General features: G+C 38.2%; 1 protein-coding gene across 1 annotated transcript in view; it reads right to left on the bottom strand.

Annotated features, from left to right (window-relative positions):
• gabra4 (gamma-aminobutyric acid type A receptor subunit alpha4) overlaps positions 1 to 24,175 on the bottom strand; it is a 97,055-nt gene extending 72,880 nt beyond the window's left edge. The window contains exons 1-5 of the mRNA XM_051928361.1: positions 23,844 to 24,175; positions 23,545 to 23,663; positions 20,932 to 20,999; positions 20,158 to 20,378; positions 19,989 to 20,071 (exon numbers count right to left, since the gene is read on the bottom strand). Coding sequence (XP_051784321.1) covers positions 19,989 to 20,071; positions 20,158 to 20,378; positions 20,932 to 20,999; positions 23,545 to 23,663; positions 23,844 to 23,929 — 577 coding nt within the window. The 5' untranslated portion in view covers positions 23,930 to 24,175. The remainder of the gene's footprint in view (positions 1 to 19,988; positions 20,072 to 20,157; positions 20,379 to 20,931; positions 21,000 to 23,544; positions 23,664 to 23,843) is intronic.
• Positions 24,176 to 26,440: the final 2,265 nt, after the last annotated feature.

Below are 26,440 nucleotides of genomic sequence, written 5' to 3'. Positions count from 1 at the left end.
AGAAGCTGATGCAATACCACACATTCTGAATGAATTATTATTTGTTCCAACACACACAGCGCAGTGCTCTGCCATTAGCGTAGTTGAAGCCAAGTTGAAATGAACATGGAAAATCTGCAACGGGATTGCACCATTGTTGAACAACGTGCCGTAGTGAAATTTCTTTGTGCACTGTATGGAACTGGAATCACTATGACTCAATGAAAAGTTTATGAATTGGTAAAAAGGTTTAAAATAGTAAGAACAAGTGTAACCGACAAAGCTTGATCTGGTCAACCATCAATATTTCACACACAGCCTCACAATAACATGGCAAATGTCTTCATCAGAGAAGACTGGCGGATTACATTGTCTGCTGTAACTGAACATTTGGACATCAGCTATGGATCTGCACATGCCATAGTACATGGCAACTCAGGGTGCCATGAAATTTGTGCAAGATGGGTATACAAACAATGTCCTGATCCGCATAAATCAGCATCCTTCAGTGAATTTCTGCAGGTTTCACTGTGCATGTTCGAATTATCCATGAGCCATCATGAACATGTGGTACTGCATCAATTTCTATCTGTTGCAGTTACTGTGTAATTTTCAAATTGCCTTGACTTTTTGGTTGTACCCTCATATATATACTACTTCTACACCTACTAGTACTATATCACTACTACTTCCCAATAATTCAAATCTATTAAGTCAAAATCAGCACAAATCCCCCACCAAATTTAAAGAGATATGTGAACAAAAAAACCATCATGCAGTACTCCCTTCTATACAGGCTATATGCTGTAGTCTCGCCAATATAAAGAGACTTTAAAAAGCTTAACAGAGGTATAGCTTGTTTATTTTAGATTGTTATAGTTTTTTCTGTTTATTCATCAATTAATTCTTGACAAATTCTGAAAATGCTTTGGACTGCCCCAGTCATAATCTTGAAATTTGTGCATGTAATTGTTTTCCTGTGGGATGTACATTTTGTGTACATTTTTGCTTAGTTTCTTCATGGCTGTGGCAACCACAACATTCAGTTGACACCACACGATTGTTAGCAGCGTTGTACTGGACGTCACTAAGTTGCCATTATTTAAGATTATGGCCTGCTGGCTAATGGCTATGTGTAAATTAAAATGTAAATTTAAGTTTTATTTTAAAAGTAGAATTAGAGTAAAATAAGCTTTTAATCATATAACTTAATAGCATAGTATGCCTCATGTACTATTTCTCTATATGTACTATTTAGTATGTACTAGCATAGTAACTCATATTTTCTCGAATTTTTATAATTAAATCCAATTCAAATTCAAATAAACTTTTTTGGTGTGCAAATAATATTGATGTCATGAAATATTAATAATACTATAAACCTGGGATCTTCAACTCTAGTCATGGAGTTCTACAGGTTTTCATTCTAACCCTTTTCTTTATTAGTGACCAGCTTTTGCTTCTAATTATTTGTTTTCCTTAATTAGATGCCGAACAATAATGAGATACAAAATGATCAAATGCATGACCAGCAACCTGTGTCCATCATGCAATATCTGAAAATAAAGAAAGGTGAAGGTCTCAGTAATTTTGATCTGCTCAGGATCACAAAATATTTTGATGGTGTTCTTAGGAAAAAAAAACAGTTTTGGAAATGTCTGCTGTCGCAAAATGAGGGAATCCACAAGCCACAGAAATTTACAACATTTTTAATTAACAACAAGAATTGGCTTCTAATTAAGAAACTGGTTAGAGTTAGAGACCCGGACTTAGCTGGTCATCTGTTGGCTTACTCACTTCACATCTCATTTCTGTTTGGGTGCCATTTAAGGAAAAAATGAAGCAATTCATAAGCCGGAATCTTAAAAGTCAAGTCAATTTAAAAGAAGAGGAAAAAAGTTAATTAGCAGCAAAATCATGTTCCTAATTTAGAAAACGATTAGAATGAAAACCCTCAGGCAAAGCAGTGTTCCAGGACCGGAGTTGAAGACCCCAGCATTAACAATAATGATGAAAAAACTGACTTGCTCTCCATATACTGTGTTTCAAATCAAAACTATACCCTACATCACAATGTTCATGTTTTCGTCTAATTTATTCATCCAGTTTACTAAAAATTTAGAAATCAGTTTTTAATTGATCATAACTTATCAGATCAATGGAGATTTCTAAATCCATACTTAAGAAAATATTCCTTCCTCTAACCAGTACATCATTGTTACTCAAGAATTGATTATTTCTTTATAGTTAGCAATTTCTTGCCCGTGATCAAATCTTGCAAATACGATATTATTGTTATCTTTGACCATGCCCCTCTGATCATGGCGCTCACATCACTATGCCCCACATACTCATCTCACAGCTGGCATCTTAACACCCTTTCATTAGCTGACAAGAACTGTATAGAATTTATATCCAACAAATTGATTTTTTTAGAGACAAATGCATCCTCTTAGGTTTCTGCTGGAATACTCTGGAAACTCTTAAGGCTTTTTTAAGAGGACAGATTTATCTCATGTCTTTCCCACCAAAATAACTTGGAAACCAAGAAAGCATCAGAGTTAATCAGTGAAATTACCAGAATAGATGAAGAACATGTCAGGTCTGATGAGGCACTGTTTAGAAAAAGACAGGTTTTGCAATCAGAACTTAACCTATTGACAACAAAAGAAACAGAATAACTCATTTTTAAATTGCAACGTCATTACTATGAACACGGAGAGAAGGCTAACAAGATCTTAGCACAACAATTCCACACAGACGGAGAAAGAACCATTGGCCATGAAAATATAATGCATACATTTAGAGACTACAATAAGTTCTTATATTCTACTCAGTTTAAAGAACACAAGACACAATCTAATGTGTTTTTTGACATATTATGAATACCACAGCTAGATACTTTAAGAGCAGAGGAATTGGATAAACCTCTGACATTATCAGAATTACTAGATGCTATATACTCACTTCAGAGTGGGAAAGCAGCAGGTCCTGATGGCTACCATGCTGAATTTTATAAAACATTTTCAGTTAAGTTAGCTCCCCTCGTTATTAGCAACATTTATATATTAATGCTTTTCGCCAAGCATTAATTACCATTTTTCCTAAAACAAATAAGGACTTATTACAATGTGCATCATACAGACCAATCTCACTTTTGAATAAAGATGTTAAGATTTTTAGCAAAGCCCTAACTAGAAGGATTGAGAAAGTGCTCCCTTCAATAATATCACAAGCCCAAACCGGATTTATTAAAGGTAGATGTTTGGCTTCCAGTCTTCGACGCTTATTTATTGTAATATATTCACCCGTAAACTCTAACACTCCAGAGATCATATCTTTGGATGAAGATAAAGCATTTGATATGGTTGGTCTGAACATACGTGCATAGATCAAACTACTGTATACCCAGTCCAGAAGCTTCAGTTTGTACAGTCGACCCTTGATATACGACCGGCCTGACATGCGAACAACTTGGTTTACGACCAAAATTTTTGTTTTGAATTACGGCCAACATCTTGCATTATGACCCGAATGCGGTCACGTGCATCCGCTTGTGCGATTGTAAACAAACAGCCGAGAGCTTTTGTAGGCGTCAGTTGGAGCCCAGATACATGTGTTTGTGGATGTAATTTCAGTCAGTGCAGTGATTTATATAATTTATTTCGATAATTGCTAAGGAAGGAAGAGAAGGTAACGAGGGTAAAGAAAGTGATTACAATCGAAACGAAGAAGGAAATTGTGTGGAAATATGAGAGTGGCGTTCGTGTGACCAATCTCCCTAATATGTACAGCATGTCGAAATCCACCATCTCAACAATTTTACAAAGAAAAGATTTGTATAAGGAAACTCCTTCCAAACAATAACCACCTTCCATTTCATTCTCCTCCTCCTTTCTTCCTGCAAGCCAAAGATGTCAACTTAAATGGTGAGTACAGTGTGAAATTGTTGTTTCTGGTAGGCTAGGCACTTTCTATAACTTTTTGGTTTGTACATAAGAAAAATAATTGGTGTTTTTGGTAAATTATGCACATTATACAACCCTTTTTTATTAAAAAAAGTTAAGTAAGTGTTGCTGTGGGAGGTTTGGAACACGTTAAGGGCATTTCCATTATTTCTTATGGGAAAAATAGTCTTGACTTACAACCAACTTGAGTTACAACCAGCCCTCGCGAACGAATTGAGTTCATAAGTCAAGGGTTCACTGTATTACAAACATTATTTCAGGCTACTTGAAACTAGAATGTGGTACTAGACAAGGATGCCCTTTGTCATCACTGTTATTTGTAATTGCCATTGAGCCATTGGCTGTTTACTTTTGAAATGCATCAGAGATAAACGGGATTTTCAGAGAAGGATTTGAACAGAAAATATCACTATATGCAGATGATATGGTACTGTATATATCAGACTAGTGCTGGGCAGTATGGCAAAAATTCAATATCAATTATACCGGTTTCACGGTATTCAATGATATTTCTTTCCCGTGGATGTTAACCACATTTTCCACTGCAATTACTGCAGTAGACTGGCTAAGAATGACCTATTCCACTGTCATGAGAATTGTACATTGTACAAAAAAACATTTTAATGTGCACACAAATATAATCCGAACCATCGTAAGTAGGGGACTACCTGTACTGACTGATAATAGAGATAACAGAAAACTGATTATACACACATTCATTGTACATTTCTTATTACTATGGTATGTTTTTACTACCATTACTTAAAATAGTTTATTATTTTAATAACTATTACATACCTATGGCTGTGTGAAGCCTTTGTCCAAAGCACTGGAGTCTTGTCCAATTGTTAATCTTGACAGCCTTCTTGATGTTGGCTCCACTGTCCGTTGTGATGGCCACTTGCCTCTGCTTTGTAAGCCCCCAGGAATCAAGTGCTTCCAGCAAGCCTGCAGCAAGTAATTCGCCAGTGTGGTCATTTGGAAAATAGCTTGTTTGGAGGCAATAACCATTCAATAGCAAGTCATCATTTATAAAATGAATCGTCAGGCTCAACCCGGGTTCGCTTCCCGGGTCCTCCCTGCGTGGAGTTTGCATGTTCTCCCCGTGTCTGCGTGGGTTTCCTCCGGGCGCTCTGGTTTCCTCCCACAGTCCAAAGACATGCAGGTTAGGTGGATTGGCGATTCTAAATTGGCCCTAGTGTGTGCTTGGTGTGTGGGTGTGTTTGTGTGTGTCCTGCGGTGAGTTGGCACCCTGCCCGGGATTGGTTCCTGCCTTGTGCCCTGTGTTGGCTGGGATTGGCTCCAGCAGACCCCCGTGACCCTGTGTTCGGATTCAGCGGGTTGGAAAATGGATGGATGGATGGATCGTCAGGCTCAGCTAGGGCTCCATAATGCGACTTGACCACATATCTGCTGTTGTTGAATAGTTGGGGACTGTAGCCACCTCTGCTTGTAACTTCCCTCTGTGTTTGTAACTTCCCTCTGTGTTCTTGGTACAAGTTGGGGATTGCCATTTGGCTAAAGTACTTGCAACTTTGGGTCACATGTCTGGGATCCAGTGTCTTGATCATAGCCCTGAATCCGCCTTTCTCCACAGTACTTAACGGAACCATGTCTTTGGCTATATGGATTGTAATGGTATTGGTTATCTCGATTCACCTCTTGCTTTTTTTGTCATAGGCAGTACCTCTAGCAAACGCGTCTACAAGTGACATCTGACTCGAGTGTCCTCTAGCTTTTTCAGTTTTACCTGAGGACGTGGAGGGTTCCAATCTTAGTTCCATACATTTGTGGTACTCCAATGCATGTTTGCGGCTAAGGTGGTGCTGCAGATTGCTCGTGTTGCCTCCTCTGGCGACAACTTTAGCTCAACAGCATTTACAGTAAATAGCTGTTTGGTCCACATCCGACCTTTTAAAATGAAAGTATCAGACACAGCTCCTTTTTTCAGCAGAAGTTCTTCTGTGTCATCATGTTCAACTTTATCGTCTGCTACAGCTTCAGTTTTGGAATGTTCTCTGTCCATTTTCACCGCTCAGTACCTCCACTAATGCATGTACTCCGTTGCATGCGTGTTTAGCGGTGTAGCAGTGAGAAAGGTCCCCCCTTAAACAGTTTCCCGATGCGGCACATTCTGAACGTTGTTTAGGATATTTAAACCGATGTTGCAGTATAAGAAAAATCCATATCATAACAAAAATAAAAAATGGTTTTCGGTATGAACTGGTATACCGCCCAGCACTATATCAGACCCACAACATTCTGTGCCTACAGCCCTAACAGCACTAGCAGAATTTAAAAACATATCTGGACTTAAAATTAATTTGAACAAAAGTGTGCTCTTTCTAGTGAATTCTCTAGCAAACAACATTAGATTGGACACTGTCCCTTTTATCATTGCAGATCAGTTTAAATACCTAGGGGTTAACATTGCAAGTAAATATATGGCTCTTTTTCAACAAAATGTTGCTGTTTGCATGGATAAAATTAAACAATACATGCATAGATGTTCCACCCTCCATCTTACTTTAGCAGGAAGAATTAACATTGTGAAGATGAATATCCTCCCTAAGCTTTTGTTGCTATTGAAAACATACCCATATACATTAACAAATCTTTTTTTTAAAAATTAGATTCAATCATAACGTCACTTATTTGGAATTCGAAAAATCCACACATTCAAAAGGCGATCCTACAATGACCTAAATCAGAAGGTGGCATGGTTCTACCTAATTTTCAATTGTATTACTGGGCGTTAAATATACAAGCTATAAAAACCTGGACATTGACACAAATAAATGAACACACACTAGCTTGGTCTGCAATAGAAATGAAATCCTGCAGCAGTTCTTTATATTCCTTGCTTTGTACACCAGTAAATACAAGGTATCATTAATATACTAACAACCCAATTGTCCTTCATTCACTCAGAATATGGAACCAATATAGGAAGCACTTTAAGTTAGAGAATATTTTGTCTGTGGCACCTCTACATGATAACCACCTTTTTCCACCCTCTCGAACTTACACAGTTTTTAATGTTTGGAAAACGTATGGGATTAAACCATTTTTATTTGTAATATAAATAATGTTTTTGCATTTGTCCTATGAACAATTACACTCCAAATTTAACCTCCCATAAATACAATTTTTCCATTATCTCCAAATTAGAAACTTTGCTAAATGAAATCTGCACAGTTTTCCTGCCACCTATTTCTATTCCAGAAGAGATACTGATCAGTGTTGGGGACTCATGGCATTTATATAATATATAAAAACATTTTAAAAGTCCCTTCCTTTTAAAGATCCCAGATCACTGTGGGAAAAGGATCTCTTACTCAACATTTTCAGAAATGGAGAGGGAGGCAGCCATGTACAGAATTCACTCTAGCTTCATATGTGCAAAACATTCAATTATTCAACTTAAAATCTTTTATCAAGCACATCTATCTGATTTGAAATTGTCCAAAGTGTTTCCAGTGCAAGATCCAACCTGTGGATGTTGCAATCAAGCACCAGCTTACTTGCAGGGAAAACCTGGGTATTGATGTCAGGATTGGAACTCCAGCCACTATAAAGAACCCACATTGTTCCATTCCATTCAAACTAGTGTGGTGCTGATGTGTCACCAATTTCACATCTGCACTTGGGTCCTGAGCTGGTTTGTCATGTGGTAGGTGCAGCAATGCGCTATATCAGTCCATGCTCCCAACCTCTCTCTCTCTCAGTAGATAATATTAGAGTAAATGTGCACCAATGAACTATATTAAGAGCACTGCAAAACACTGACTTATATGTGAGGGTGGTAAAGAAGAAGCCACAAGTGAAAGCATATCTGGAGTTTACGAAAGACTCTTCCAATTGCAATATGGGAAAAGGTTCTGATCTCAGTTATGACCAAGGTAGAGCTTTTGTTTCCAAAGTTTACAGAGGTATAGGGATAAAACAATTCCTCGAGAAACTCGACTACTAAAAATCATTGATGCAAAATTTTGTGTGATCCAAATAACTACAGATCAGTGAGCTCACTGTGTTTTGCACGCATCATTAGCAATTATTACTATTGCAAAATGCACTTAAAAGCCTTGTTTATACTTGACGTGTTTGTGTGCAATAATATTCAACTGCAGAGCCACAGCACCATATGTCAATAATAACGCTATAAGGTGAACCTGGTGTGAATGTGCTTGTAGGTGTGACTGGGTCCTTGTGCTCTTTTTTTGGCACTTTAACTTCTTCATTTAATTAAAAAAAATGTTTCATGGTTAGTTACAGTGCTAGACAGTCCATGTATCAGTCCTACTGCAAGATAACGGTGTGTATGTGTATATATATATACAAAAATGTAATAAACTCACCGGAAATATGAATACTAATGAACCACAATCTGGAGTATTCAGCTTCTCCAGAAGAAAACTGTCCACCACAGAAATAAAATGTTCTCGCCACAGGTTTAAAGTTCGGTCACAAAGACGCATTTGACATGAACTTCCTAGGCTCCATAGAACACATCATACAAACCGAAAAAATACAGGCAAACAATGCACAATAAATATCGTGTGTCGTGGCCAGCCAGTTACATGCAAAACGTTCAATGGTACATGTTTCTTTAAAAGAACAGAAGGCTTTAGGATTGCTACAATATGATAACAGCATTGTTTTCACAGCAGTTGACAAAGCAGGCGCAGAGGTTGCATTAGACAAAGAACGGTATGTCACAGCAATAGAAGAAATGCTCTCTGACACTACCACTTATGAACAACTAACCAGTGACCCAACTAAAACCACCTTTAACAGAGTCAACACCACTCTGAATTATCTCCGGAACAGCAACCATCTAAACTCACAGAAATATTATAGAATGAAATCCAATGACGTGAGCTGCCCTGAGTTCTATTGCCTCCCAAAAATACATAAAACCCCTTAAAAATGCATCTAAATTTATCTAAAAGAGTTTTTCAAATGCTCAAACATTTAACATATGATTCAGAGTATTCTGTTAAAAGTGCCAAGATGACATTGCAGAGCTTGAAAAATGTATCCATTACTGAGGATGAGATCATGGTCTTGTTTCATATTGTGTCACTGTATGTCATGATTCCAATTTATTTGACAACAGAAACTCTACAAACAAAGCTAAATAATGACCCCACCATAATGACACGAACAATATAATGCATCTAATTTCACTTTGCCTGAAAACTATCTTCAATTTTAATGGGAAATACTACAAACAAAAAGAAGGCATGCCAATGGGATCTCCACTATCAGGGCTCATAGCGGAACTATTAATGCAGCGATTTAACAGCATAGCTCCAACTCAGTACACACTGAAACTTTGGATATGCGATGCAGTTGTCATATTAAAAAGTGACTAGCTGAATGTTTTCCATAACCACATCAATGCAATATTCCCTGAGATCCAATTTACTATGGAAAAAGATAAAAACCAACACATCAATTTCCTGGACATATCCATTGAAAGAGGTAACGACACCACCCTGATTACAAGTATTTATCATAAGGAATGTTATGCTGACAAAATATTTCACTTTCCTAGCAATCACCTGTCATTGCATAATTGGGGCTTTGTTAAGACTCTTTTCAGAAGAGTTCACAACCATTGTAATACTAAAGAGACTTAAAAGAATGAAAGGTGCTATATTTTCCAACTTTTCACATTAAATGGCTACCCAAAGACATTTATCAGATAATGCTTACATAGGAGACACCAGAAACCCCAGCAAACAATCAAGTCTAACATGACCCCTACCCCCTGAATCAAAAGGTACAGCACATATCCTGTTCAGATCAGGCATCAAAATAGCATGCAAGCCTACAAACACTTTGCACACATTCATTTTTAATGCTTAAGGCATGAAATTGGCAGCAGAGACACGGAACACAGTTTACAGCATACCACGTGATTCATATCCAGCTATATACGTGTGTCAAGTGTATGCCACACGTATACAGGAACATCGCAATACAGTCAGAAGAAAGGACCCATGGTCTCTGATTTACACACATACAAGTTCAACCAGACACAAATTTAAATGGGACTCAGTGCAAGTAAAATTCAACGCAAATACTAAAAGTGCCAGAGAACTGGCTGAAACATGGCTATCCAAAGAAAACGGCATTAACAGACATTTGGACATGAACCCAGCATATGCAGGGTTGAAAAGAAGATCATGCTAATAATAAACAAGACTTTATTACCAACACCCTTCAAATGCAACCTCATCAATCCCCACCCCCACCACATCCACCTATCCCATTTAATTTATATTACCTTGGATTCCTGTAAATCTAATCGTGTTCCTCTGATGATGATTCCTGGTAGAAATCGAAAGCTTAGGAGTAAAAAACTGTTTTAAGATATGTGATTCATTTTATTTCCTTTTGTGGATTTCCAGCTACAAATATGCAAACGGTATCACAAACCTTTGCTTTGCTTCAGCTGGTTCGTATTTGATACATACCTATGAGCTGGTTCTTGCAATTCAGAGGACACAGAGGATGTTTACTGACTGGCTGACCTGAGCAAGTGTCACCTGGTAGGTAACCACCTAATAATCAAATTGTGATTCAGACTTAAAAGAATATACTGTGTGTGTATATTATATATATATATATATATATATATATATATATATATATATATATATATATATATATATATATATATATATATATATATAATATATACAGTATACTATATATATGTTATTTTAAAAAATCATAGCATGTTCTACACTATATAATTTTAAAATGGACATTTTGGATGAAAATTATATGTTTCAGTTTTAGGGTATGGTATCATATTCACTTTATAACTTATTTTTCTATTATATTTTGATTATTTTAAGCAATTGAAAATATAATGAATTAGTCACATAACTAGTTCTCATATCCTTCATTGCTCTTTTGTTTGCTCATCAGAATTCTCTACATTTTTACCTTTTTACTGCAGTTGTATAAAGGAGAACTCTTTGCAAGTAGGTCAAGGAGACATGATGCAATTCTTTCAAGTTAACGTTTTGATTGTAATTCAACCGAAGTAAATTTTTACAAAACCAAAAACAAGTATGGTCTGGCCATACTTAATTCACTAAAACTTAAAAACAAATCAGCAAAGACTTTCATTGGATGTCTTACATAAAATAATGTCATATAAAGCAAATTTTCTAAAATAGAAACTTTCTGCGACTGTGATGCTTCAAGACATAGTGGTTTGCCTAATCTAGCTGTACAAAATGATCTTTTCCTGAATGGTACCACCTCATAGCTAAAGGATTCCAATGATAGCCTTTACTGCTTCCTCTATTGATCAAAGTTTTTTTAAGGATGCAAATGAACTTGCATACTATGTCTTTTTTTCCTAATCAAGCTGTACCAGTATAGGGAAGTAGTAAGCATTTCTAAGTCTAATCAGGCTGATTTGCTTGTAGATTGGTTGAATGCCCATTGTTTTAGCCATCAATCCATTAATTAACTTTTTAAGAGTTCTTTTTTCATAAGAGACTAGTTGTCACTCATGAGACACACTGACCTACTAAGAATTTGGAGTTACCAACTGCACTTTTGTGACAGAGTGAAAATAATAAACCAATGCAAAAATAGAGAAAACACTCACACTACACATATATGTTGTCTTATAATTTACAATTTTTCAAAGATGGAATAATATGAAGGGAATGTCAGAGAACAGCCACACAAAATTTGTCAAAAAATTAGCTTGAATGAACTTTTTAATGAATCTGCTCATCGATTTTTATTCAGATTGTCTTAAAAGAACATAATTTAAATGGTTCAATGTGTCCAGAACATGTTGCATATTGCCTGGTAATGGCTTTATACACAAAATAGCAAACAGATACTCAATTGGATTGAAACCTGCTGGGAAGATTAGTTCTTGCATTAAACTGAATGTAACATCATGTTCATGGAGACTTGTGACATGACGCACTATCGTCCTGAAAAAGGGAATTGACAGATGCTTACACTTACGTGATCAAGGGATTAGCCCTGATGTTCATATAGTCTCTGGCAGTCAAATGTTGCTCTACATAGTACATAAAGAAACCCACTATGTCCCACAAAAAAAAACCTTATTGCCATATAACAGGATATATTGATTGATTTGTGACTGTTGTCAGTATATACAAGTTTACCCACCTACTTCATTCAAGAAGAATTGGAATTCATTTCTGCAGACATTTTTTCAAGCCTCCAGTAACCAATATTTGTCCAATCCTCATATTATATCTGTGACAGGAAACTGATATGAGTTCTGATATAACTCTTTCAGTACCTCTGTGGTACAAGGCCATACATTGACATATTTTACTCTGTACAAGTCATGTCAGCTTTGATCCATTTTGGATTACAGGTCAATATATGCACTGTTGTGGATTTCTTTTAAATAAATGTTCCAAAGTCACTCTGCAAAGGGTTAAGTGTATATATACATTTATTTATTGAAAGATCAACTGCAGAGAAAGTGAAGTCTTTATCCTACTTGAGCCATTCTGACTAGGCAAAGAAACTATGAAAAAAAAAATACTCCAACTGTGTTACCCAGCTTCACCTGGGAAATTTCGTAAGACAATAGGTGTCACTGATAGTGCCATCAGTTAATCGGTTGTAGCTATGTAACTAACAAAGTGTTTTTCTATGTACAATATTTGTAGGTTTTTTTAACCAACTGCTAATATTATTGACAAGAGTGTTGCGTAGTGGTTAAGGCTATGCACTTCAAATCCTGCTACTGACAGCGTGATGCTACGAGCAAGTCACTTTACCTGCCTGTGCTACAATTAGAAAAATAAAATAAAATTAACCAATTACAGTACTGTATATCTCAGATGTTGTAAGTTGCCTTGGATAAGGGCATTGGTCAAATAATACAGTCCATCCATCCATCCATCCATTCTCTTCCGCTTATCCGAGGTCGGGTCGCGGGGGTAGCAGCTTGAGCAGAGATGCCCAGACCTCCCTCTCCCTGGCCACATCTTCTAGCTCTTCCGGGAGAATCCCGAGGTGTTCCCAGGCCAGCCGGGAGACATAGTCCCTCCAACATCTCCTGGGTCTTCCCCGGGGCCTCCTCCCGGTTGGACGTGCCCGGAACACCTCACCAGGGAGGCGTCCAGGAGGCATCCTAATCAGATGCCCGAGTCACCTCATCTGACTCCTCTCGATGCGGAGGAGTAGCGGCTCTACTCTGAGCCCCTCCCGGATGACTGAGCTTCTCACCCTATCTTTAAGGGAGAGCCCAGACACCCTGCGGAGGAAACTCATTTCAGCCGCTTGTATTCGCGATCTCATTCTTTCGGTCACAACCCATAGCTCATGACCATAGGTGAGGGTAGGAACATAGATCGACCGGTAAATTGAGAGCTTTGCCTTATGGCTCAGCTCCTTTTTCACCACGACAGACCGATGCAGAGCCCGCATCACTGCGGACGCCGCACCGATCCGCCTGTTGATCTCACGCTCCATTCTTCCCTCACTCGTGAACAAGACCCCAAGATACTTGAACTCCTCCACTTGAGGCAGGATCTCGCTCCCAACCCTGAGAGGGCACTCCACCCTTTTCCGGCTAAGGACCATGGTCTCGGATTTGGAGGTGCTGATTCCCATCCCAGCCGCTTCACACTCAGCTGCGAACCGATCCAGAGAGAGCTGAAGATCACGGCCTGATGAAGCAAACAGGACAACATCATCTGCAAAAAGCAGTGACCCAATCCTGAGTCCACCAAACCGGACCCCCTCAACACCCTGGCTGCGCCTAGAAATTCTGTCCATAAAAGTTATGAACAGAATCGGTGACAAAGGGCAGCCCTGGCGGAGTCCAACTCTCACTGGAAACGGGTTCGACTTACTGCCGGCAATGCGGACCAAGCTCTGACACCGGTTGTACAGGGACCGAACAGCCCTTGTCAGGGGGTCCGGTACTCCATACTCCCGGAACACCCCCCACAGGATTCCCCGAGGAACACGGTCGAACGCCTTTTCCAAGTCCACAAAACACATGTAGACTGGTTGGGCGAACTCCCATGCACCCTCCAGGACTCTGCTAAGGGTGTAGAGCTGATCCACTGTTCCGCGACCAGGACGAAAACCACACTGTTCCTCCTGAATCCGAGGTTCGACTATCCGACGGACCCTCCTCTCCAGAACCCCCGAATAGACTTTTCCCCTCCTCGAACCGCCACCTTACCGTGGTGGAGGGGTTTGCGTGTCCCAGTGATCCTAGGAGCTCTGTTGTCCAGGGCTTTATGCCCCTGGTAGGGCCACCCAAGGCAAACTGGTCCTAGGTGAGGGATGAGACAAAGAGCGGTTATACAAACCTCCTATGACAAATAAAAAATTTGGACGGCGTTTTCCCTCGCCCGGACGCGGGTCACCGGGGCCCCCCTCTGGAGCCAGGCCTGGAGGTGGGGCTCGATGGCGAGCGCCTGGTGGCCGGGCTTGCACCCATGGGGCTCGGCCGGGCACAGCCCGAAGAGGCAACGTGGGTCCCCTTTCCCATGGGCTCACCACCTATGGGAGGGGCCAAGGAGGTCGGGTGCAGTGTGAGTTGGGTGGTGGCCGAAGGCGGGGACCTTGGCGGTCCGATCCTCGGCTACAGAAGCTGGCTCTTGGGACTTGGAATGTCACCTCTCTGAAGGGGAAGGAGCCTGAGCTTGTGCGTGAGATTGAGAGGTTCCGGCTAGATATAGTCGGGCTCACCTCGACGCACGGCTTGGACTCTGGAACCAATCTCCTTGAGAGGGGCTGGACTCTCTACCACTCTGGAGTTGCCCCCGGTGAGAGGCGCCGAGCGGGTGTGGGTATACTTATTGCCCCCCGACTTGGAGCCTGTTCATTGGGGTTTACCCCGGTAGACGAGAGGGTAGCCTCCCTCCGCCTTCGGGTGGGGGGAGGGGTCCTAACTGTTGTTTGTGCGTATGCGCCGAACACCAGTTCGGAGTACCCACCCTTTTTGGAGTCCCTGGAGGGTGTGCTAGAGGGCATACCATCTGGGGACTCCCTCGTACTGCTGGGAGACTTCAATGCTCATGTGGGCAATGACAGTGAGACCTGGAAGGGCGTGATTGGGAGGAATGGCCCCCTCGATCTGAACCCGAGTGGTGTTTTGTTATTGGACTTCTGTGCTCGTCACGGATTGTCCATAATGAACACCATGTTCAAGCATAGGGGTGTTCATATGTGCACTTGGCACCAGGACACCCTAGGCCTCAGTTCGATGATCGACTTTGTGGTCGTGTCGTCAGACTTGCGGCCACATGTCTTGGACACTCGGGTGAAGAGAGGGGCGGAGCTGTCAACTGATCACCACCTGGTGGTGAGTTGGCTTTGATGGTGGGGGAGGATGCCGGTCAGGCCTGGTAGGCCCAAACGTGTTGTGAGGGTCTACTGGGAACATCTGGCAGAGCCCCCTGTCAGAAGTAGCTTCAACTCCCACCTCCGGCAAAACTTTGACCATGTCCCGAGGGAGGTGGGGGACATTGAGTCCGAATGGGCCATGTTCCATGCCTCTATTGTTGAGGCGGCTGACCGGAGCTGTGGCCGTAAGGTGGTCGGTGCCTGTCGTGGCGGCAATCCCCGAACCCGTTGGTGGACACCGGCGGTGAGGGATGCCGTCAAGCTGAAGAAGGAGTCCTACCGGTCCCTTTTGTCCTGTGGGACTCTGGAGGCAACTGATAGGTACCGGCAGGCCAAGCGGAATGCGGCTTCGGTGGTTGCTGAGGCAAAAACTCGGGCTTGGGAGGAGTTTGGGGAGGCCATGGAGAACGACTTTCGGACGGCTTCGAGGAGATTCTGGTCCACCGTCCGGCGTCTCAGGAGGGGGAAGCAGTGCAGTGTCAACACTGTATATGGTGGGGATGGTGCGCTGCTGACCTCGACTCAGGACGTTGTGGGTCGGTGGGGGGAGTACTTCGAAGACCTCCTCAATCCCAATAACATGCCTTCCAATGAGGAAGCAGAGCCTGGGGACTCGGAGGTGGGCTCCCCCATCTCTGGGACTGAGGTCACCGAGGTGGTCAAAAAATTCCTTGGTGGCAGGGCCCCAGGGGTGGATGAGATACGCCCAGAGTTCCTCAAGGCTCTGGATGTTGTAGGGCTGTCTTGGTTGACACGTCTCTACAACATCGCATGGACATCAGGGACAGTGCCTCTGGATTGGCAGACCAGGGTGGTGGTCCCCCTCTTTAAGAAGGGGGACCGGAGGGTGTGTTCCAACTACAGAGGGATCACACTCCTCAGCCTCCCTGGAAAAGTCAAATAATACAGTATGTAATAATATTATTAAGTCACTGGAGCTGCTTACTCTTGAACATGCTATATACAATTGTCCATGAGGAAAACATTCCTGCATAAAATCAGTTTCCACTTTTCCTAGTGACTTGGCTTTTGTTGATGGTCATTGCAAAACACAATTTTACAGGAAAGTGTATTTTTTTGAACTGAAACTGGTTATCAGTAGGAAATATGTGAAATCTGAGTATATATTATTATCATTATTACGTTTATGATTTTAATTTGTTTACACCATTCACTCAAGTACAGTATTTCTTTACATGTTTTTTTATAAGTTGTATGGCCCCATTAAAGTCCACAAAGGTAAATGTTTATGCAAAGCAGTGTTTGAAGTGAATATACACATAGTGACAGTACCCTGTATGTAACACTGATGTGTTAACTTGAAGAGTAAGGAACAAAAAGCATTTCCCAATCTGAAATTCAAGAATCTCCTTTGGATTTTGTAGCACCACGATCACAGGGTGAGGAAGGGGGTTATTGTAGTTCTCCCTTAATGTTTTAAGTGCTGCAGTCGAAGAGGGGTGGGTGGGATGAAGCGGAATGGATAACCAAGATAAGAGCCAGTACAAGTGCCAGTAGTCAACAGCAACAAACAATGGATGCTAACCACTGAGCTTTGTGCATTCTTTGAGCTTTGCTGAACATTTCCTTTTCCATCCACAATATGATCATGTTTCTTTTTTTCTGTAAAGGACACCGCCCCGTCCTCAGTCATCCATCCACCTTAGTGGTTGGTGGTGCTATTCTTGTGGCATGTCAATTACTTCTGCGTCGTCGTTTATTTTCATAAAGCATGCACATTCAGCAGAGCCCATGAGTATAATAAAAATATCAATAAATATCAAATAAAAAATGTATTGACAAATAAATAGAATGTGTTGTCAAATTCTCTTTTTTCTATAACATCACCAAATTGCAGTAAAATCTGTCTAGGCATCTTTGAGATTTTGGGGTATTAACTTTTTCTATTGTAGGGGAGTGTACCCCTATATATTGATATACTGAAATATCCTTTCTTAGCGGATACCTACTGACTTAGCTGTACCATCCTGACAAATTTTAGTTTTTTAACTAAAGTGTTTAATTGATGAGTGAGTGAGTGAGTAAACTTTTAACCTGTATAAGAAAATACAGATTACTATCTCACATGCTCCCTTCAGCTTCACTGTATTTATAGCTAAAGCAGGCTGATCTTCTAGAACATGATCACCTTAATTTCCACAAGATTATTCATATGCTGTTAAGAGATATTAATTTAAATATCAACATAAATGGATAGGCATGTTAATTACTGTTAATTTACAGTAATTTCTGGGAAATTAACCTTTTATTTTAAAGAGGAATGTTTAATCATTGTATTAGCCTATGTTTTATGTTGTCCTGTGTAGCTCATAACTTTGCTTTCTGACTAGTCTTTTTCTTATTGCCCCAACCATGAAGCAGTAAAAAAACAAACAAACAAAAGAACATAAAAGACAGCTACAACCTCCACAATATTTAAAGTGTTATGATGTAAATTACTTAGATGACAGTTTTATTGAGGAATCATGTCACTCTGGCCACAATGAGTACTAACTACATATGACCTCATTAGTGACAAAGAGAGAGACAGAAACATCCACTATCAGTTGTGTTTTTAAAATGTATGTAGAAATTCTGGGACTATAAAATATAGTTATTGGAACTAAAATACAGAAAAAACAGGCAGAGAAAGCAAGCTAAAATAAAATACAAAAATGAATGGTATGCATGATAAGTTACTAGAATTTATCAAGAATAGCATCACCAGGATAAATGTTCCTGTTAAGCACAGTAATTGTGCCAATATTAAATTACAGGAATCTTATTGCCCAGAGGTGTAATCAATCAAATAGTGAAGACTTATTTTCTGTTTTTCTGGGGATATAAATGTGAAAATGTGAGAAAATTTTAAAAAAAGAAACATAATAATGAAAAACAAAGCAATAGATGGGATTTTTTTTTCAAATTTGTTAATAAAATATAAGGTTACAGCAGCAAACATTGCTTCTTATGGAGAATGAAAATCAGAGTTGGGAGAATTATCTTATAATCTGAAATTTCACATAATTGTGACAAGATTAAAAAAGTCTATAAACAAATAAGAGCTATAGAGTAAAAAGAAACATTTAGTAAAACATACAGAAAAAGAGAGAGATCTTTTTAGGAGAAGAATCAGGGTAACTACAGAAGACAATTGTATAAAAAAGGCTTTTAAAGAAACTCAAAGATATAATTTGGTGGAGTATATAAGAATTATGGCCACCACATTTGACAGTGTACACAAGGAAACCATCTAATAATCCTAAACATCCAAAGGATGTTGAATCAGCATTGCATGCACTATGATAATGTGGGGTGGCACCAAAAGGTATAATCAACGGGACTGGAAAAATGAAGAATGTTTTTGAAAATCAAAACATAACATAGGAAGTATGGGATGGTAAAATAAAAAGGCTTTGAGACCTAGGGGAAAAAGGTGATAAATCCTTTCAAAGAAGCAATATAATGGGCAAAGAATAAACGTATACAGAACTAAAAATGTATGAATACTGGATATGTAAAAATAGTGAAAAAAAATGGGAAATTTTAATAACTGGTTTTAGAAAGCTTGTGAGTATATAACAGTGATGGACTGGATTGACTGGATATACTGCCAGTCAGACTGGATAGTAAGGTTGGAAAGAGAAAATATAAATGAAGTGAATGGGAACCTGGCTAAAATGTATATGCTGTAAGAACCAAAGTTAGGGAAAATTTAAAAGAAAAGAATTTTACTAATTACATATATACTCATTAATACATTGATAGTTTTCTAATGCCATATATACTGCTTGGGAACATCATGGGAGCCACGCATAACCTTACACAGCACTAACAGGGAAAGTAGCCTCACTCCATCTATGCATACGCTCATATCCACATGTGAATAACTTACTCTTTTATATTGGTCTGATATAAGCATTTTAGATTTAGCAATAAATTAAAGTCTTGAATATATATAAACACATCACTACAATACAATACAAAACAATAAATACACACACATACATATATGCACACACATACATTATAGCATAATAAGTACACACACAACATGTGCAATTATTACCACAAGCTACAATTCACAGCCTTTTCCATATGAATGATATATTATTTATCAATACATAGTTATTCAGAAAAAATGCTGAAGAGTTAACCCTAAGCTTAGAATGAGTTTGTGACATTTAAGGATACTATACTAGAAATAAAAAGCCACTGTAATTATTGCACTTCAGCCTGTCACTAATGCATAGGCACAGCAGTTATCATCTGCAGTTACAATTTTAAAACTAAAACAGAACACTGGAAAATGTACTAAAGTGAATATATGCAAAAATCTCAATCTGCAACAGGTAAACTATTTAATAGAGCAAAGCATAAACCCATTCAAAAGTAGACTATTATAACAGAAGTAAACTGATTCCTGTTTTATTTCTGTGACATTAAATTGTATCTGTTTTACACTATCACATTTGGCTAATTTTATTACCTAAGAAATTCCTGTATAGCTAAAGTAAGATAACCCCCATTAGCTTGTCATTAAAAATATAACCAAAGCTTCTTTGGTTACACTATTTGTTCTTACTGCATTAGTATGGAACCACTTCATTTTAATGCATCTTTATGTGCAGCAGCTCTTCAACTTACAGCTTCCAAACTTAAGAGGGCAAGCATGTCCATCCATAGGGAAATCCACAAGTCTCATTGGACACTCTGCACTTATTGTAAGCCTGAAACCAGATAAAAAAGTAAAGTCCCTGCTTGTGGCCAAAAACCAATTCTCAAGCAATGATTGATTGTGAAGCCAGATACTTACCTCATTGTGTACAGAATAGTACCATTTCTCATTATCCTGAATAACTTGTTTGGAGCTGTCATGTTATGCGAAACAGATTTTTTTCCATTTCTAAAGAAAGTGTCAGGTGTCCAAACTTTGGTGACCATGAGGTTATTTAGCCGGAGGATTTCAATGGGGCCATCATATTTCAGTCTCTTGTCTACCCATGTTTGACGAAAGAAAACATCCATTGTATATTCCTATATCATGAAAATAACCATAATGATTTATATTTCAGATTTTACTTTATACAGTACCAGCACAGAAGAAATTAATTTGATTCAATGAACAGGGAAAGCTATTGAATAATGTTTACTGTTAAAGTTATAGCCCATAATTTTAATCTATGTATCCTGTTACAGGATTACATTTTTCAGCATTCATCTTTAAAACAGTTATTGTAGAGTAATTTAAATTTATTACTATAATCCTTCATTTGTAGAAGAAAAAAGCATTATTCATCTTCCACTCTTTTTGTCTGATTTTAAGATTAACAGTGAGCAATTTCATTCAACAATAAGGTAAATCACTGCCTAGTAGACCTACTAAGTCAGCAGTATAATGAGAAGGAAAAATATGTTGTGTTTCTGTCATTCACTGAGATGTAAGTATACAGTAAGGGGAGAAATTGCAAGATGTCTTTTTAATATTTTAAGATCTTTGGCTTCTTAAAATCTAAAATCTTTGAACAATCTCCCAGATTGCATCAAATCTGATTAACTCACAGAAGCCAAATGTAAATAAAATCCCTACCATTTCAACATCAGATACTGGCCCAAAGCTTGTCACATATATGTCGGTTTTGACTTCTGTAACTGGACCTAAGAAAATTAAATTAAAATTACGTCACTATTATACAAGCAGATTAATAAAGACACTTGGACAGGAAATTTTTTTTTTTTATTTAGAATCTTGACACACCAATAAATAAAACAGGCTATCTTCCTACTAATGGATACTAGAGTATAAATTACCATAAAGGCTTAATTGCCTAACTTTTACTTATTTAATTATTCAGCAGTAAATAACTCTTCTATAGCACTACTGAAACACATTAATGCTACCTGTTATCTCTTCCTGTAAATCAATGAGTTGCTAATTTGACTAGGAAAGATGCACTAGTTGCCATCATTTTTAGTTCTGTATACCCACCATGAAAAAATTACAATAAATACTTTAAAATATTTACTATTTTCATCTTGCAACTGCATGCAAGTACCAATGCTTAAAACAGAGATCAATACGCATGCATATTTTGAATTGTAAATTTAATAATTGTAAATAATTTCATCTTGTATTTCTTAGAGTCATATGGGTCTAAAACCACATTTAACATATATACTTTGATATTAACGTTAAAACTAATAATGATTTTTTTTTTTAAATTGTTTATCTTGGCTCACAAAGGAAATATTTGCTAAATGTTTTGTGTCTGTATTGATATTATAAGCAAACAGGCCAGTTTTGGATTGTATATTTGTTAATGCTTCCCAGTCAAACATTTTATGTATGCATTTCACTGAGACCTGGACATCGGCATTTCAGAAAGTCCTAGCTTTAGAAAAGAAGTCACTTTGTTCATGTGTTTTACATTCTGTCAGCCAGCTGAAATATAGAATCACTAAAGCAATACAAGATCATTCTTAATTAGGGAATTGAGAGACTTGATAATACCCCAGTGTGATATACACTTTGCATGTTTTCACAAACACAAAAGGTTATTTTCTAAAAAGACCAAACCATATTTTTAACTATTTAAATACAACTGCTCAATTCATCACAATTAAATGAAGCATAATGGGGATGAATGTATAAAGCTGTCAATATGCGTCTCCTATAGCTACTATGAGCATTTTATTGTTATTAGTTATATGTTATGCATTTTCTTTAAAAACATGCTCTTACAGTAAATGAAATTTAGTGAGGTCATTTAATCATTCCTGTAACAGTTATTCATGATAATAAAAGAGATATTAAGCTGACTTCGTACATATTTTCAGTAGTTTAGATTTCAATGGTATGATAATTTACTTGTTTTTATATGCATTTGAAAATTGAAAAAAAGTTATTTTTATAAAGGAAAGTAAGATCACAATATAAGGATTGTTCCATGAAAATACAGAAATGCTAGATCACTCTTTGTAAAGTTCTGCATTGATCAAATTATTATAATTGTGTGCTCTCTGGTTACAACGCCTTATTTATTAATTAATTTTTAAAATACGGCATTCTTCTGTACCCAGAGGATCTGTCATAATTAAAGGGGCCTTACTCACAAGATGACATAATTGTTGGTACAGAGTTTAATAAACAATGCAAAATAAATTGCACATTTTTACATTAGCAATAGTGTAGATTAGACTATTGAAATGTAAAGCTCTAAGGCTTTTCCCAAGTTTGAACTCTGCAAATAACTTGTCATAAAAGAGAGCAGCCAAAAACCTAGGGGGCTCATTCGTTGGACCCTTTAGCTAAGTGAATTGTGTTAAGATGGGATACACTAAAGTAGCACTTTAGAAATTGCGTTGTTCTTTTTTAAATGTAAAGTATTTGAAATATAATAAATTCGTCAAACAAAATAAGCAACCTCATTTCTAAGGAGCAAATGTTTATATGCAGTACTTGGGGTCTTAAGCTGAAAGTGAAAACACAAATTATTTTTAAAAGATTTTCTTTACATAAGATATTTGCGGACATAAAATAGTAAAATACTATAAGACGCTTTCAAAGCCAGGCCACTGTGAGTTATGTGCTGGATATTGGCACATTGACAGTGAAAGATCTACATACGAATGTCTTAGCATTTCTGAATTACAGCGGAGAAAGTGTTTCATTCAGATCTAACTATAAATTGTTAACTTCTGTTCTTTCTTTCATCGATTTATTTAATAAATGTCACACTGTCTTCCTGTCATCCCTTATACTATTTGAACAATTTACCCTTAAACCGTAGTTTGTTTAGACTGCCTCGTGGGGGGCGGATTAAAATAAGCAAAGAAACGGCAAGTAAATCATCACATAGTGCAAAAAGGAAAACAATGATTTTTTAAAGGCAAAACCTCGGATGCGCCTTGTTTGACGTATGGGTCACGCTTTGCTGCTAGGATTTCACATGCACATGTATGGGTATGCTGAGTGGCAGCTAGCGCCCCGACGCCGTCTAAAATCAGCCCAAGACCCGCTGGAAGTTGCCCTCCACTTCAGCGCAAACCCATGCCGATTGCTATCTTAACACAGCGTTCGCTAGGTTTCACTCTTTTTTGTCTTTATCACATTCATAAAAAGTCGCGTGCGTGACTTTAAGCAGAAAAAGAAACGTGTCTACAGGTAAGAGCTGCACAAGTGTTACAGGTTTATAGAACGTACCTCCGAATCCAGGTCGCAGTCTGTTGTCATAGCCATCCAGAAGTCGGTCTAATATGCGCGTGAAATTTTCGGGCTTTGGCTTTTCATCCTTTTTGATGTGTCCTGAACATTTTCTTATGCTAGAGAATTGTTAAAGCAAATAAAATAATCAGACGTAAAGTATGTCATTCACCACGCACCTCACACCGCATTTGTTCACCACTGATGCGGTCTTCTTTCACAACGAGATAAAATATCCGCTGCTATTTAGTTTAATTTTTAAGGCGGAATTACATATGACATTTAGGTGTCGTACTCACCATGCTGTCACGCAGAGAAAGTAAATCAGAATGGAAATGTAACTGGAGGACATCGCAATCACCATCTCCTTCTTGGCAGAAACCATCTTTGCATTCCATACTTTAAGCCTGTTCACATTTCCCCACACCAAATGCGATGTCCCGAGGAAAGATTATAGCCCGAAATGAATGAATACCACTGTGCAAACCGAATGCCCGCATTTTTCTTCTTTCCCGCAATCTATTTGGAAATGAGAAAAGATAAGGAGATGGAGGGAGAGGAGAAAGGAGAGATACGGCGACACAGAGAGAGGGTGAGAGAGATAGAGAGAGAGAGAGAAACGAGCGAGAGCCAGAGCTCTTGACTTAGCGGAGGACCCGACTTACAGTTTTCTTCCTTGCTGTCGCCAGACAAGTCTGCCCCAGTCAGTAACTCTGCTGGTGGCGATTACCCAAAAATAACCTTTTTTTCCACATGATCGTGTTACTTGAATGATCAACATACGGAAGGTGACATTAGGCATTTGCTGTTCTTTTTCTGTTTCTCTTTTATTGCATCTTTTAATAGATAACAGTAGTAACAACAACAACAGTAATAATAATAATAATAATAATAATAATAATAATAATAATAATAGTGTTCTGACATTTTTCAAATCCAGTCTATCCTAATAAAGCAGAATCACCGCATAAGAGGCACTCAGGCTGTGATTTTCTTTGAAGGCGCGGCGGTTATTTTTATTACAAAAAGCGGTCCTTTGCAGTATTTGCCTACCAGAGCCAAGGTCAATCGAATATACATGAAGCGCAAGCGCTAAGCCCATCACAGCCATGGACACTCGCACCTTTTAAAGTGTTCTTCCCGTAGGTCTTAGTTCCTATAATGAGAAGGGACAATTTGCATTAAAACAAATAGATCTAATTAAACTTCTGACTGAGAGTTCAACGCTGTTATGTATTTAAACAACAAACTTTTTCGTTGTTAAAGACAACATTTTGTTTTGCAAATCGAAAATCACGAAGTCATTTTGCCACTAGTATACGCCAGTTTAATCCTTGCGTGTTGTAACTGGACTGAAAACGGTCATCGGGACCCATTTGTTGATCATTTACTTTTGGTGAAAAATCTTTAATTATTGACCAACTGGAGTACCTGTCATTATTATACATTTATACGAGTGATTTGATTGAGATGGTAAAGTCCATCTAATCTAAAAACTATTTTATCTCATGTTTAAGATATCACTAATATAGTACCAACAGGTAACTCTGTATTGAAATGTAAGGTTTCCTTGGTGTGTTGTAGCCTACAATAAATGATTTATTGCACACTTTTTTTTTTTAAATCCCCTGTGAAATGAATAAAGTTTCCATCCATCCAGTCTATTTCAGATATTGGCCAGGTAGCCAGCCCGTTACTCATTTCACCCACAGTCACTTCCACTTGCCCAGTTGAAGTCTCTTACTGAACATGCAGGTTATTAGAATGTGAGAGGAAAATCAAAGTACTCACAAAAAACAGTTTTTGTATCTGTAGCACCAATTAAGAGCGCCATTTTGTTAAAATCAAATGCATCAAAGTGAAAGACAATGCAATTAATTTATAATTTTCTTACAATTTTAAAAGGACAAAGTTAAGAACATTTATATTTTAGGAGCAATGGCTTGACAGTTGTTTGTTGTATCAGGGTGAAATCAAAAGACTGCCAAATTTAAAATACCAAAATTGATGTAAAGAACAAAGAGATACTAAATAATAACTTCACTGTTCCACGTGAGGTACAGTCTTTATCATCTTGAAGCAAGGTTTGTTAGCTAATTTAATTACTTTTTTGTTAACATCCACAATTCCTGAAGTCATGTTCTATCTGGACATTGTGGAAGAAGTGGGGAAGCATCAGAGTTTTGGTAGATACTAAAGAATGAACAAAATATAGAATAAAAAAGATAATAAAGAATGACAGGGGTGCCTCTTTGACCTATTTTACTGATAAGCTTTGAAAGAAAGAAATTTCTTTTTCAGCACATAATATATTTTGAAAACTGAGGACCAGCTGCATGAGCAGCTGGTTGCATTAACTTCTGACAAACCTAATGGGCTGGAGGGCCATTACACCTTAAATCTGTAAAGTAAGCATCACCTAACTGAAATAATTAAAAAAAATATCCACTGTATAGGAAATAATGCAGAGATTTTTGTAAGAAATGAGAAATATCTTATTTATCTTATTGATATTTCGTATTAAAAAAACACAAAAACTTTATTTACCCACCACACTTCTGTCAAGTGTTAGTTGCAGTTGACCCATAAGTCAAGGGACAAGTTTTCAAGTTCAGTTCCTGTAAGTGTTGATATGAATGTTGCATTCTCCCGGTTTTCACGCAGGTTGGCTTTATGTATTATCATTTTCTTTTACATCTTAAACATACATGTTAAAGTGATTGGCAACTATAAATTGTTCAGATCAGAGAAAATGTGGAAGTAGGCTTGTTCTTGCCCTGCTAATCAACTGATGTCCTATCCTAGGTTGCATAGCTTTGCAAGTAGTTGTGCTGGGATGACTTCCTTGTTATACACTATAATGGAAAAGCAAAAGCTGGAAAACATATGAATGGGC

The sequence above is a fragment of the Erpetoichthys calabaricus genome, chromosome 5, assembly GCF_900747795.2.
Source record: "Erpetoichthys calabaricus chromosome 5, fErpCal1.3, whole genome shotgun sequence".
NCBI classification, from domain to species: domain Eukaryota; kingdom Metazoa; phylum Chordata; class Cladistia; order Polypteriformes; family Polypteridae; genus Erpetoichthys; species Erpetoichthys calabaricus.
Note: the sequence above shows the minus strand (reverse complement) of the source record. Positions and strands in the feature narration are given on the sequence as shown.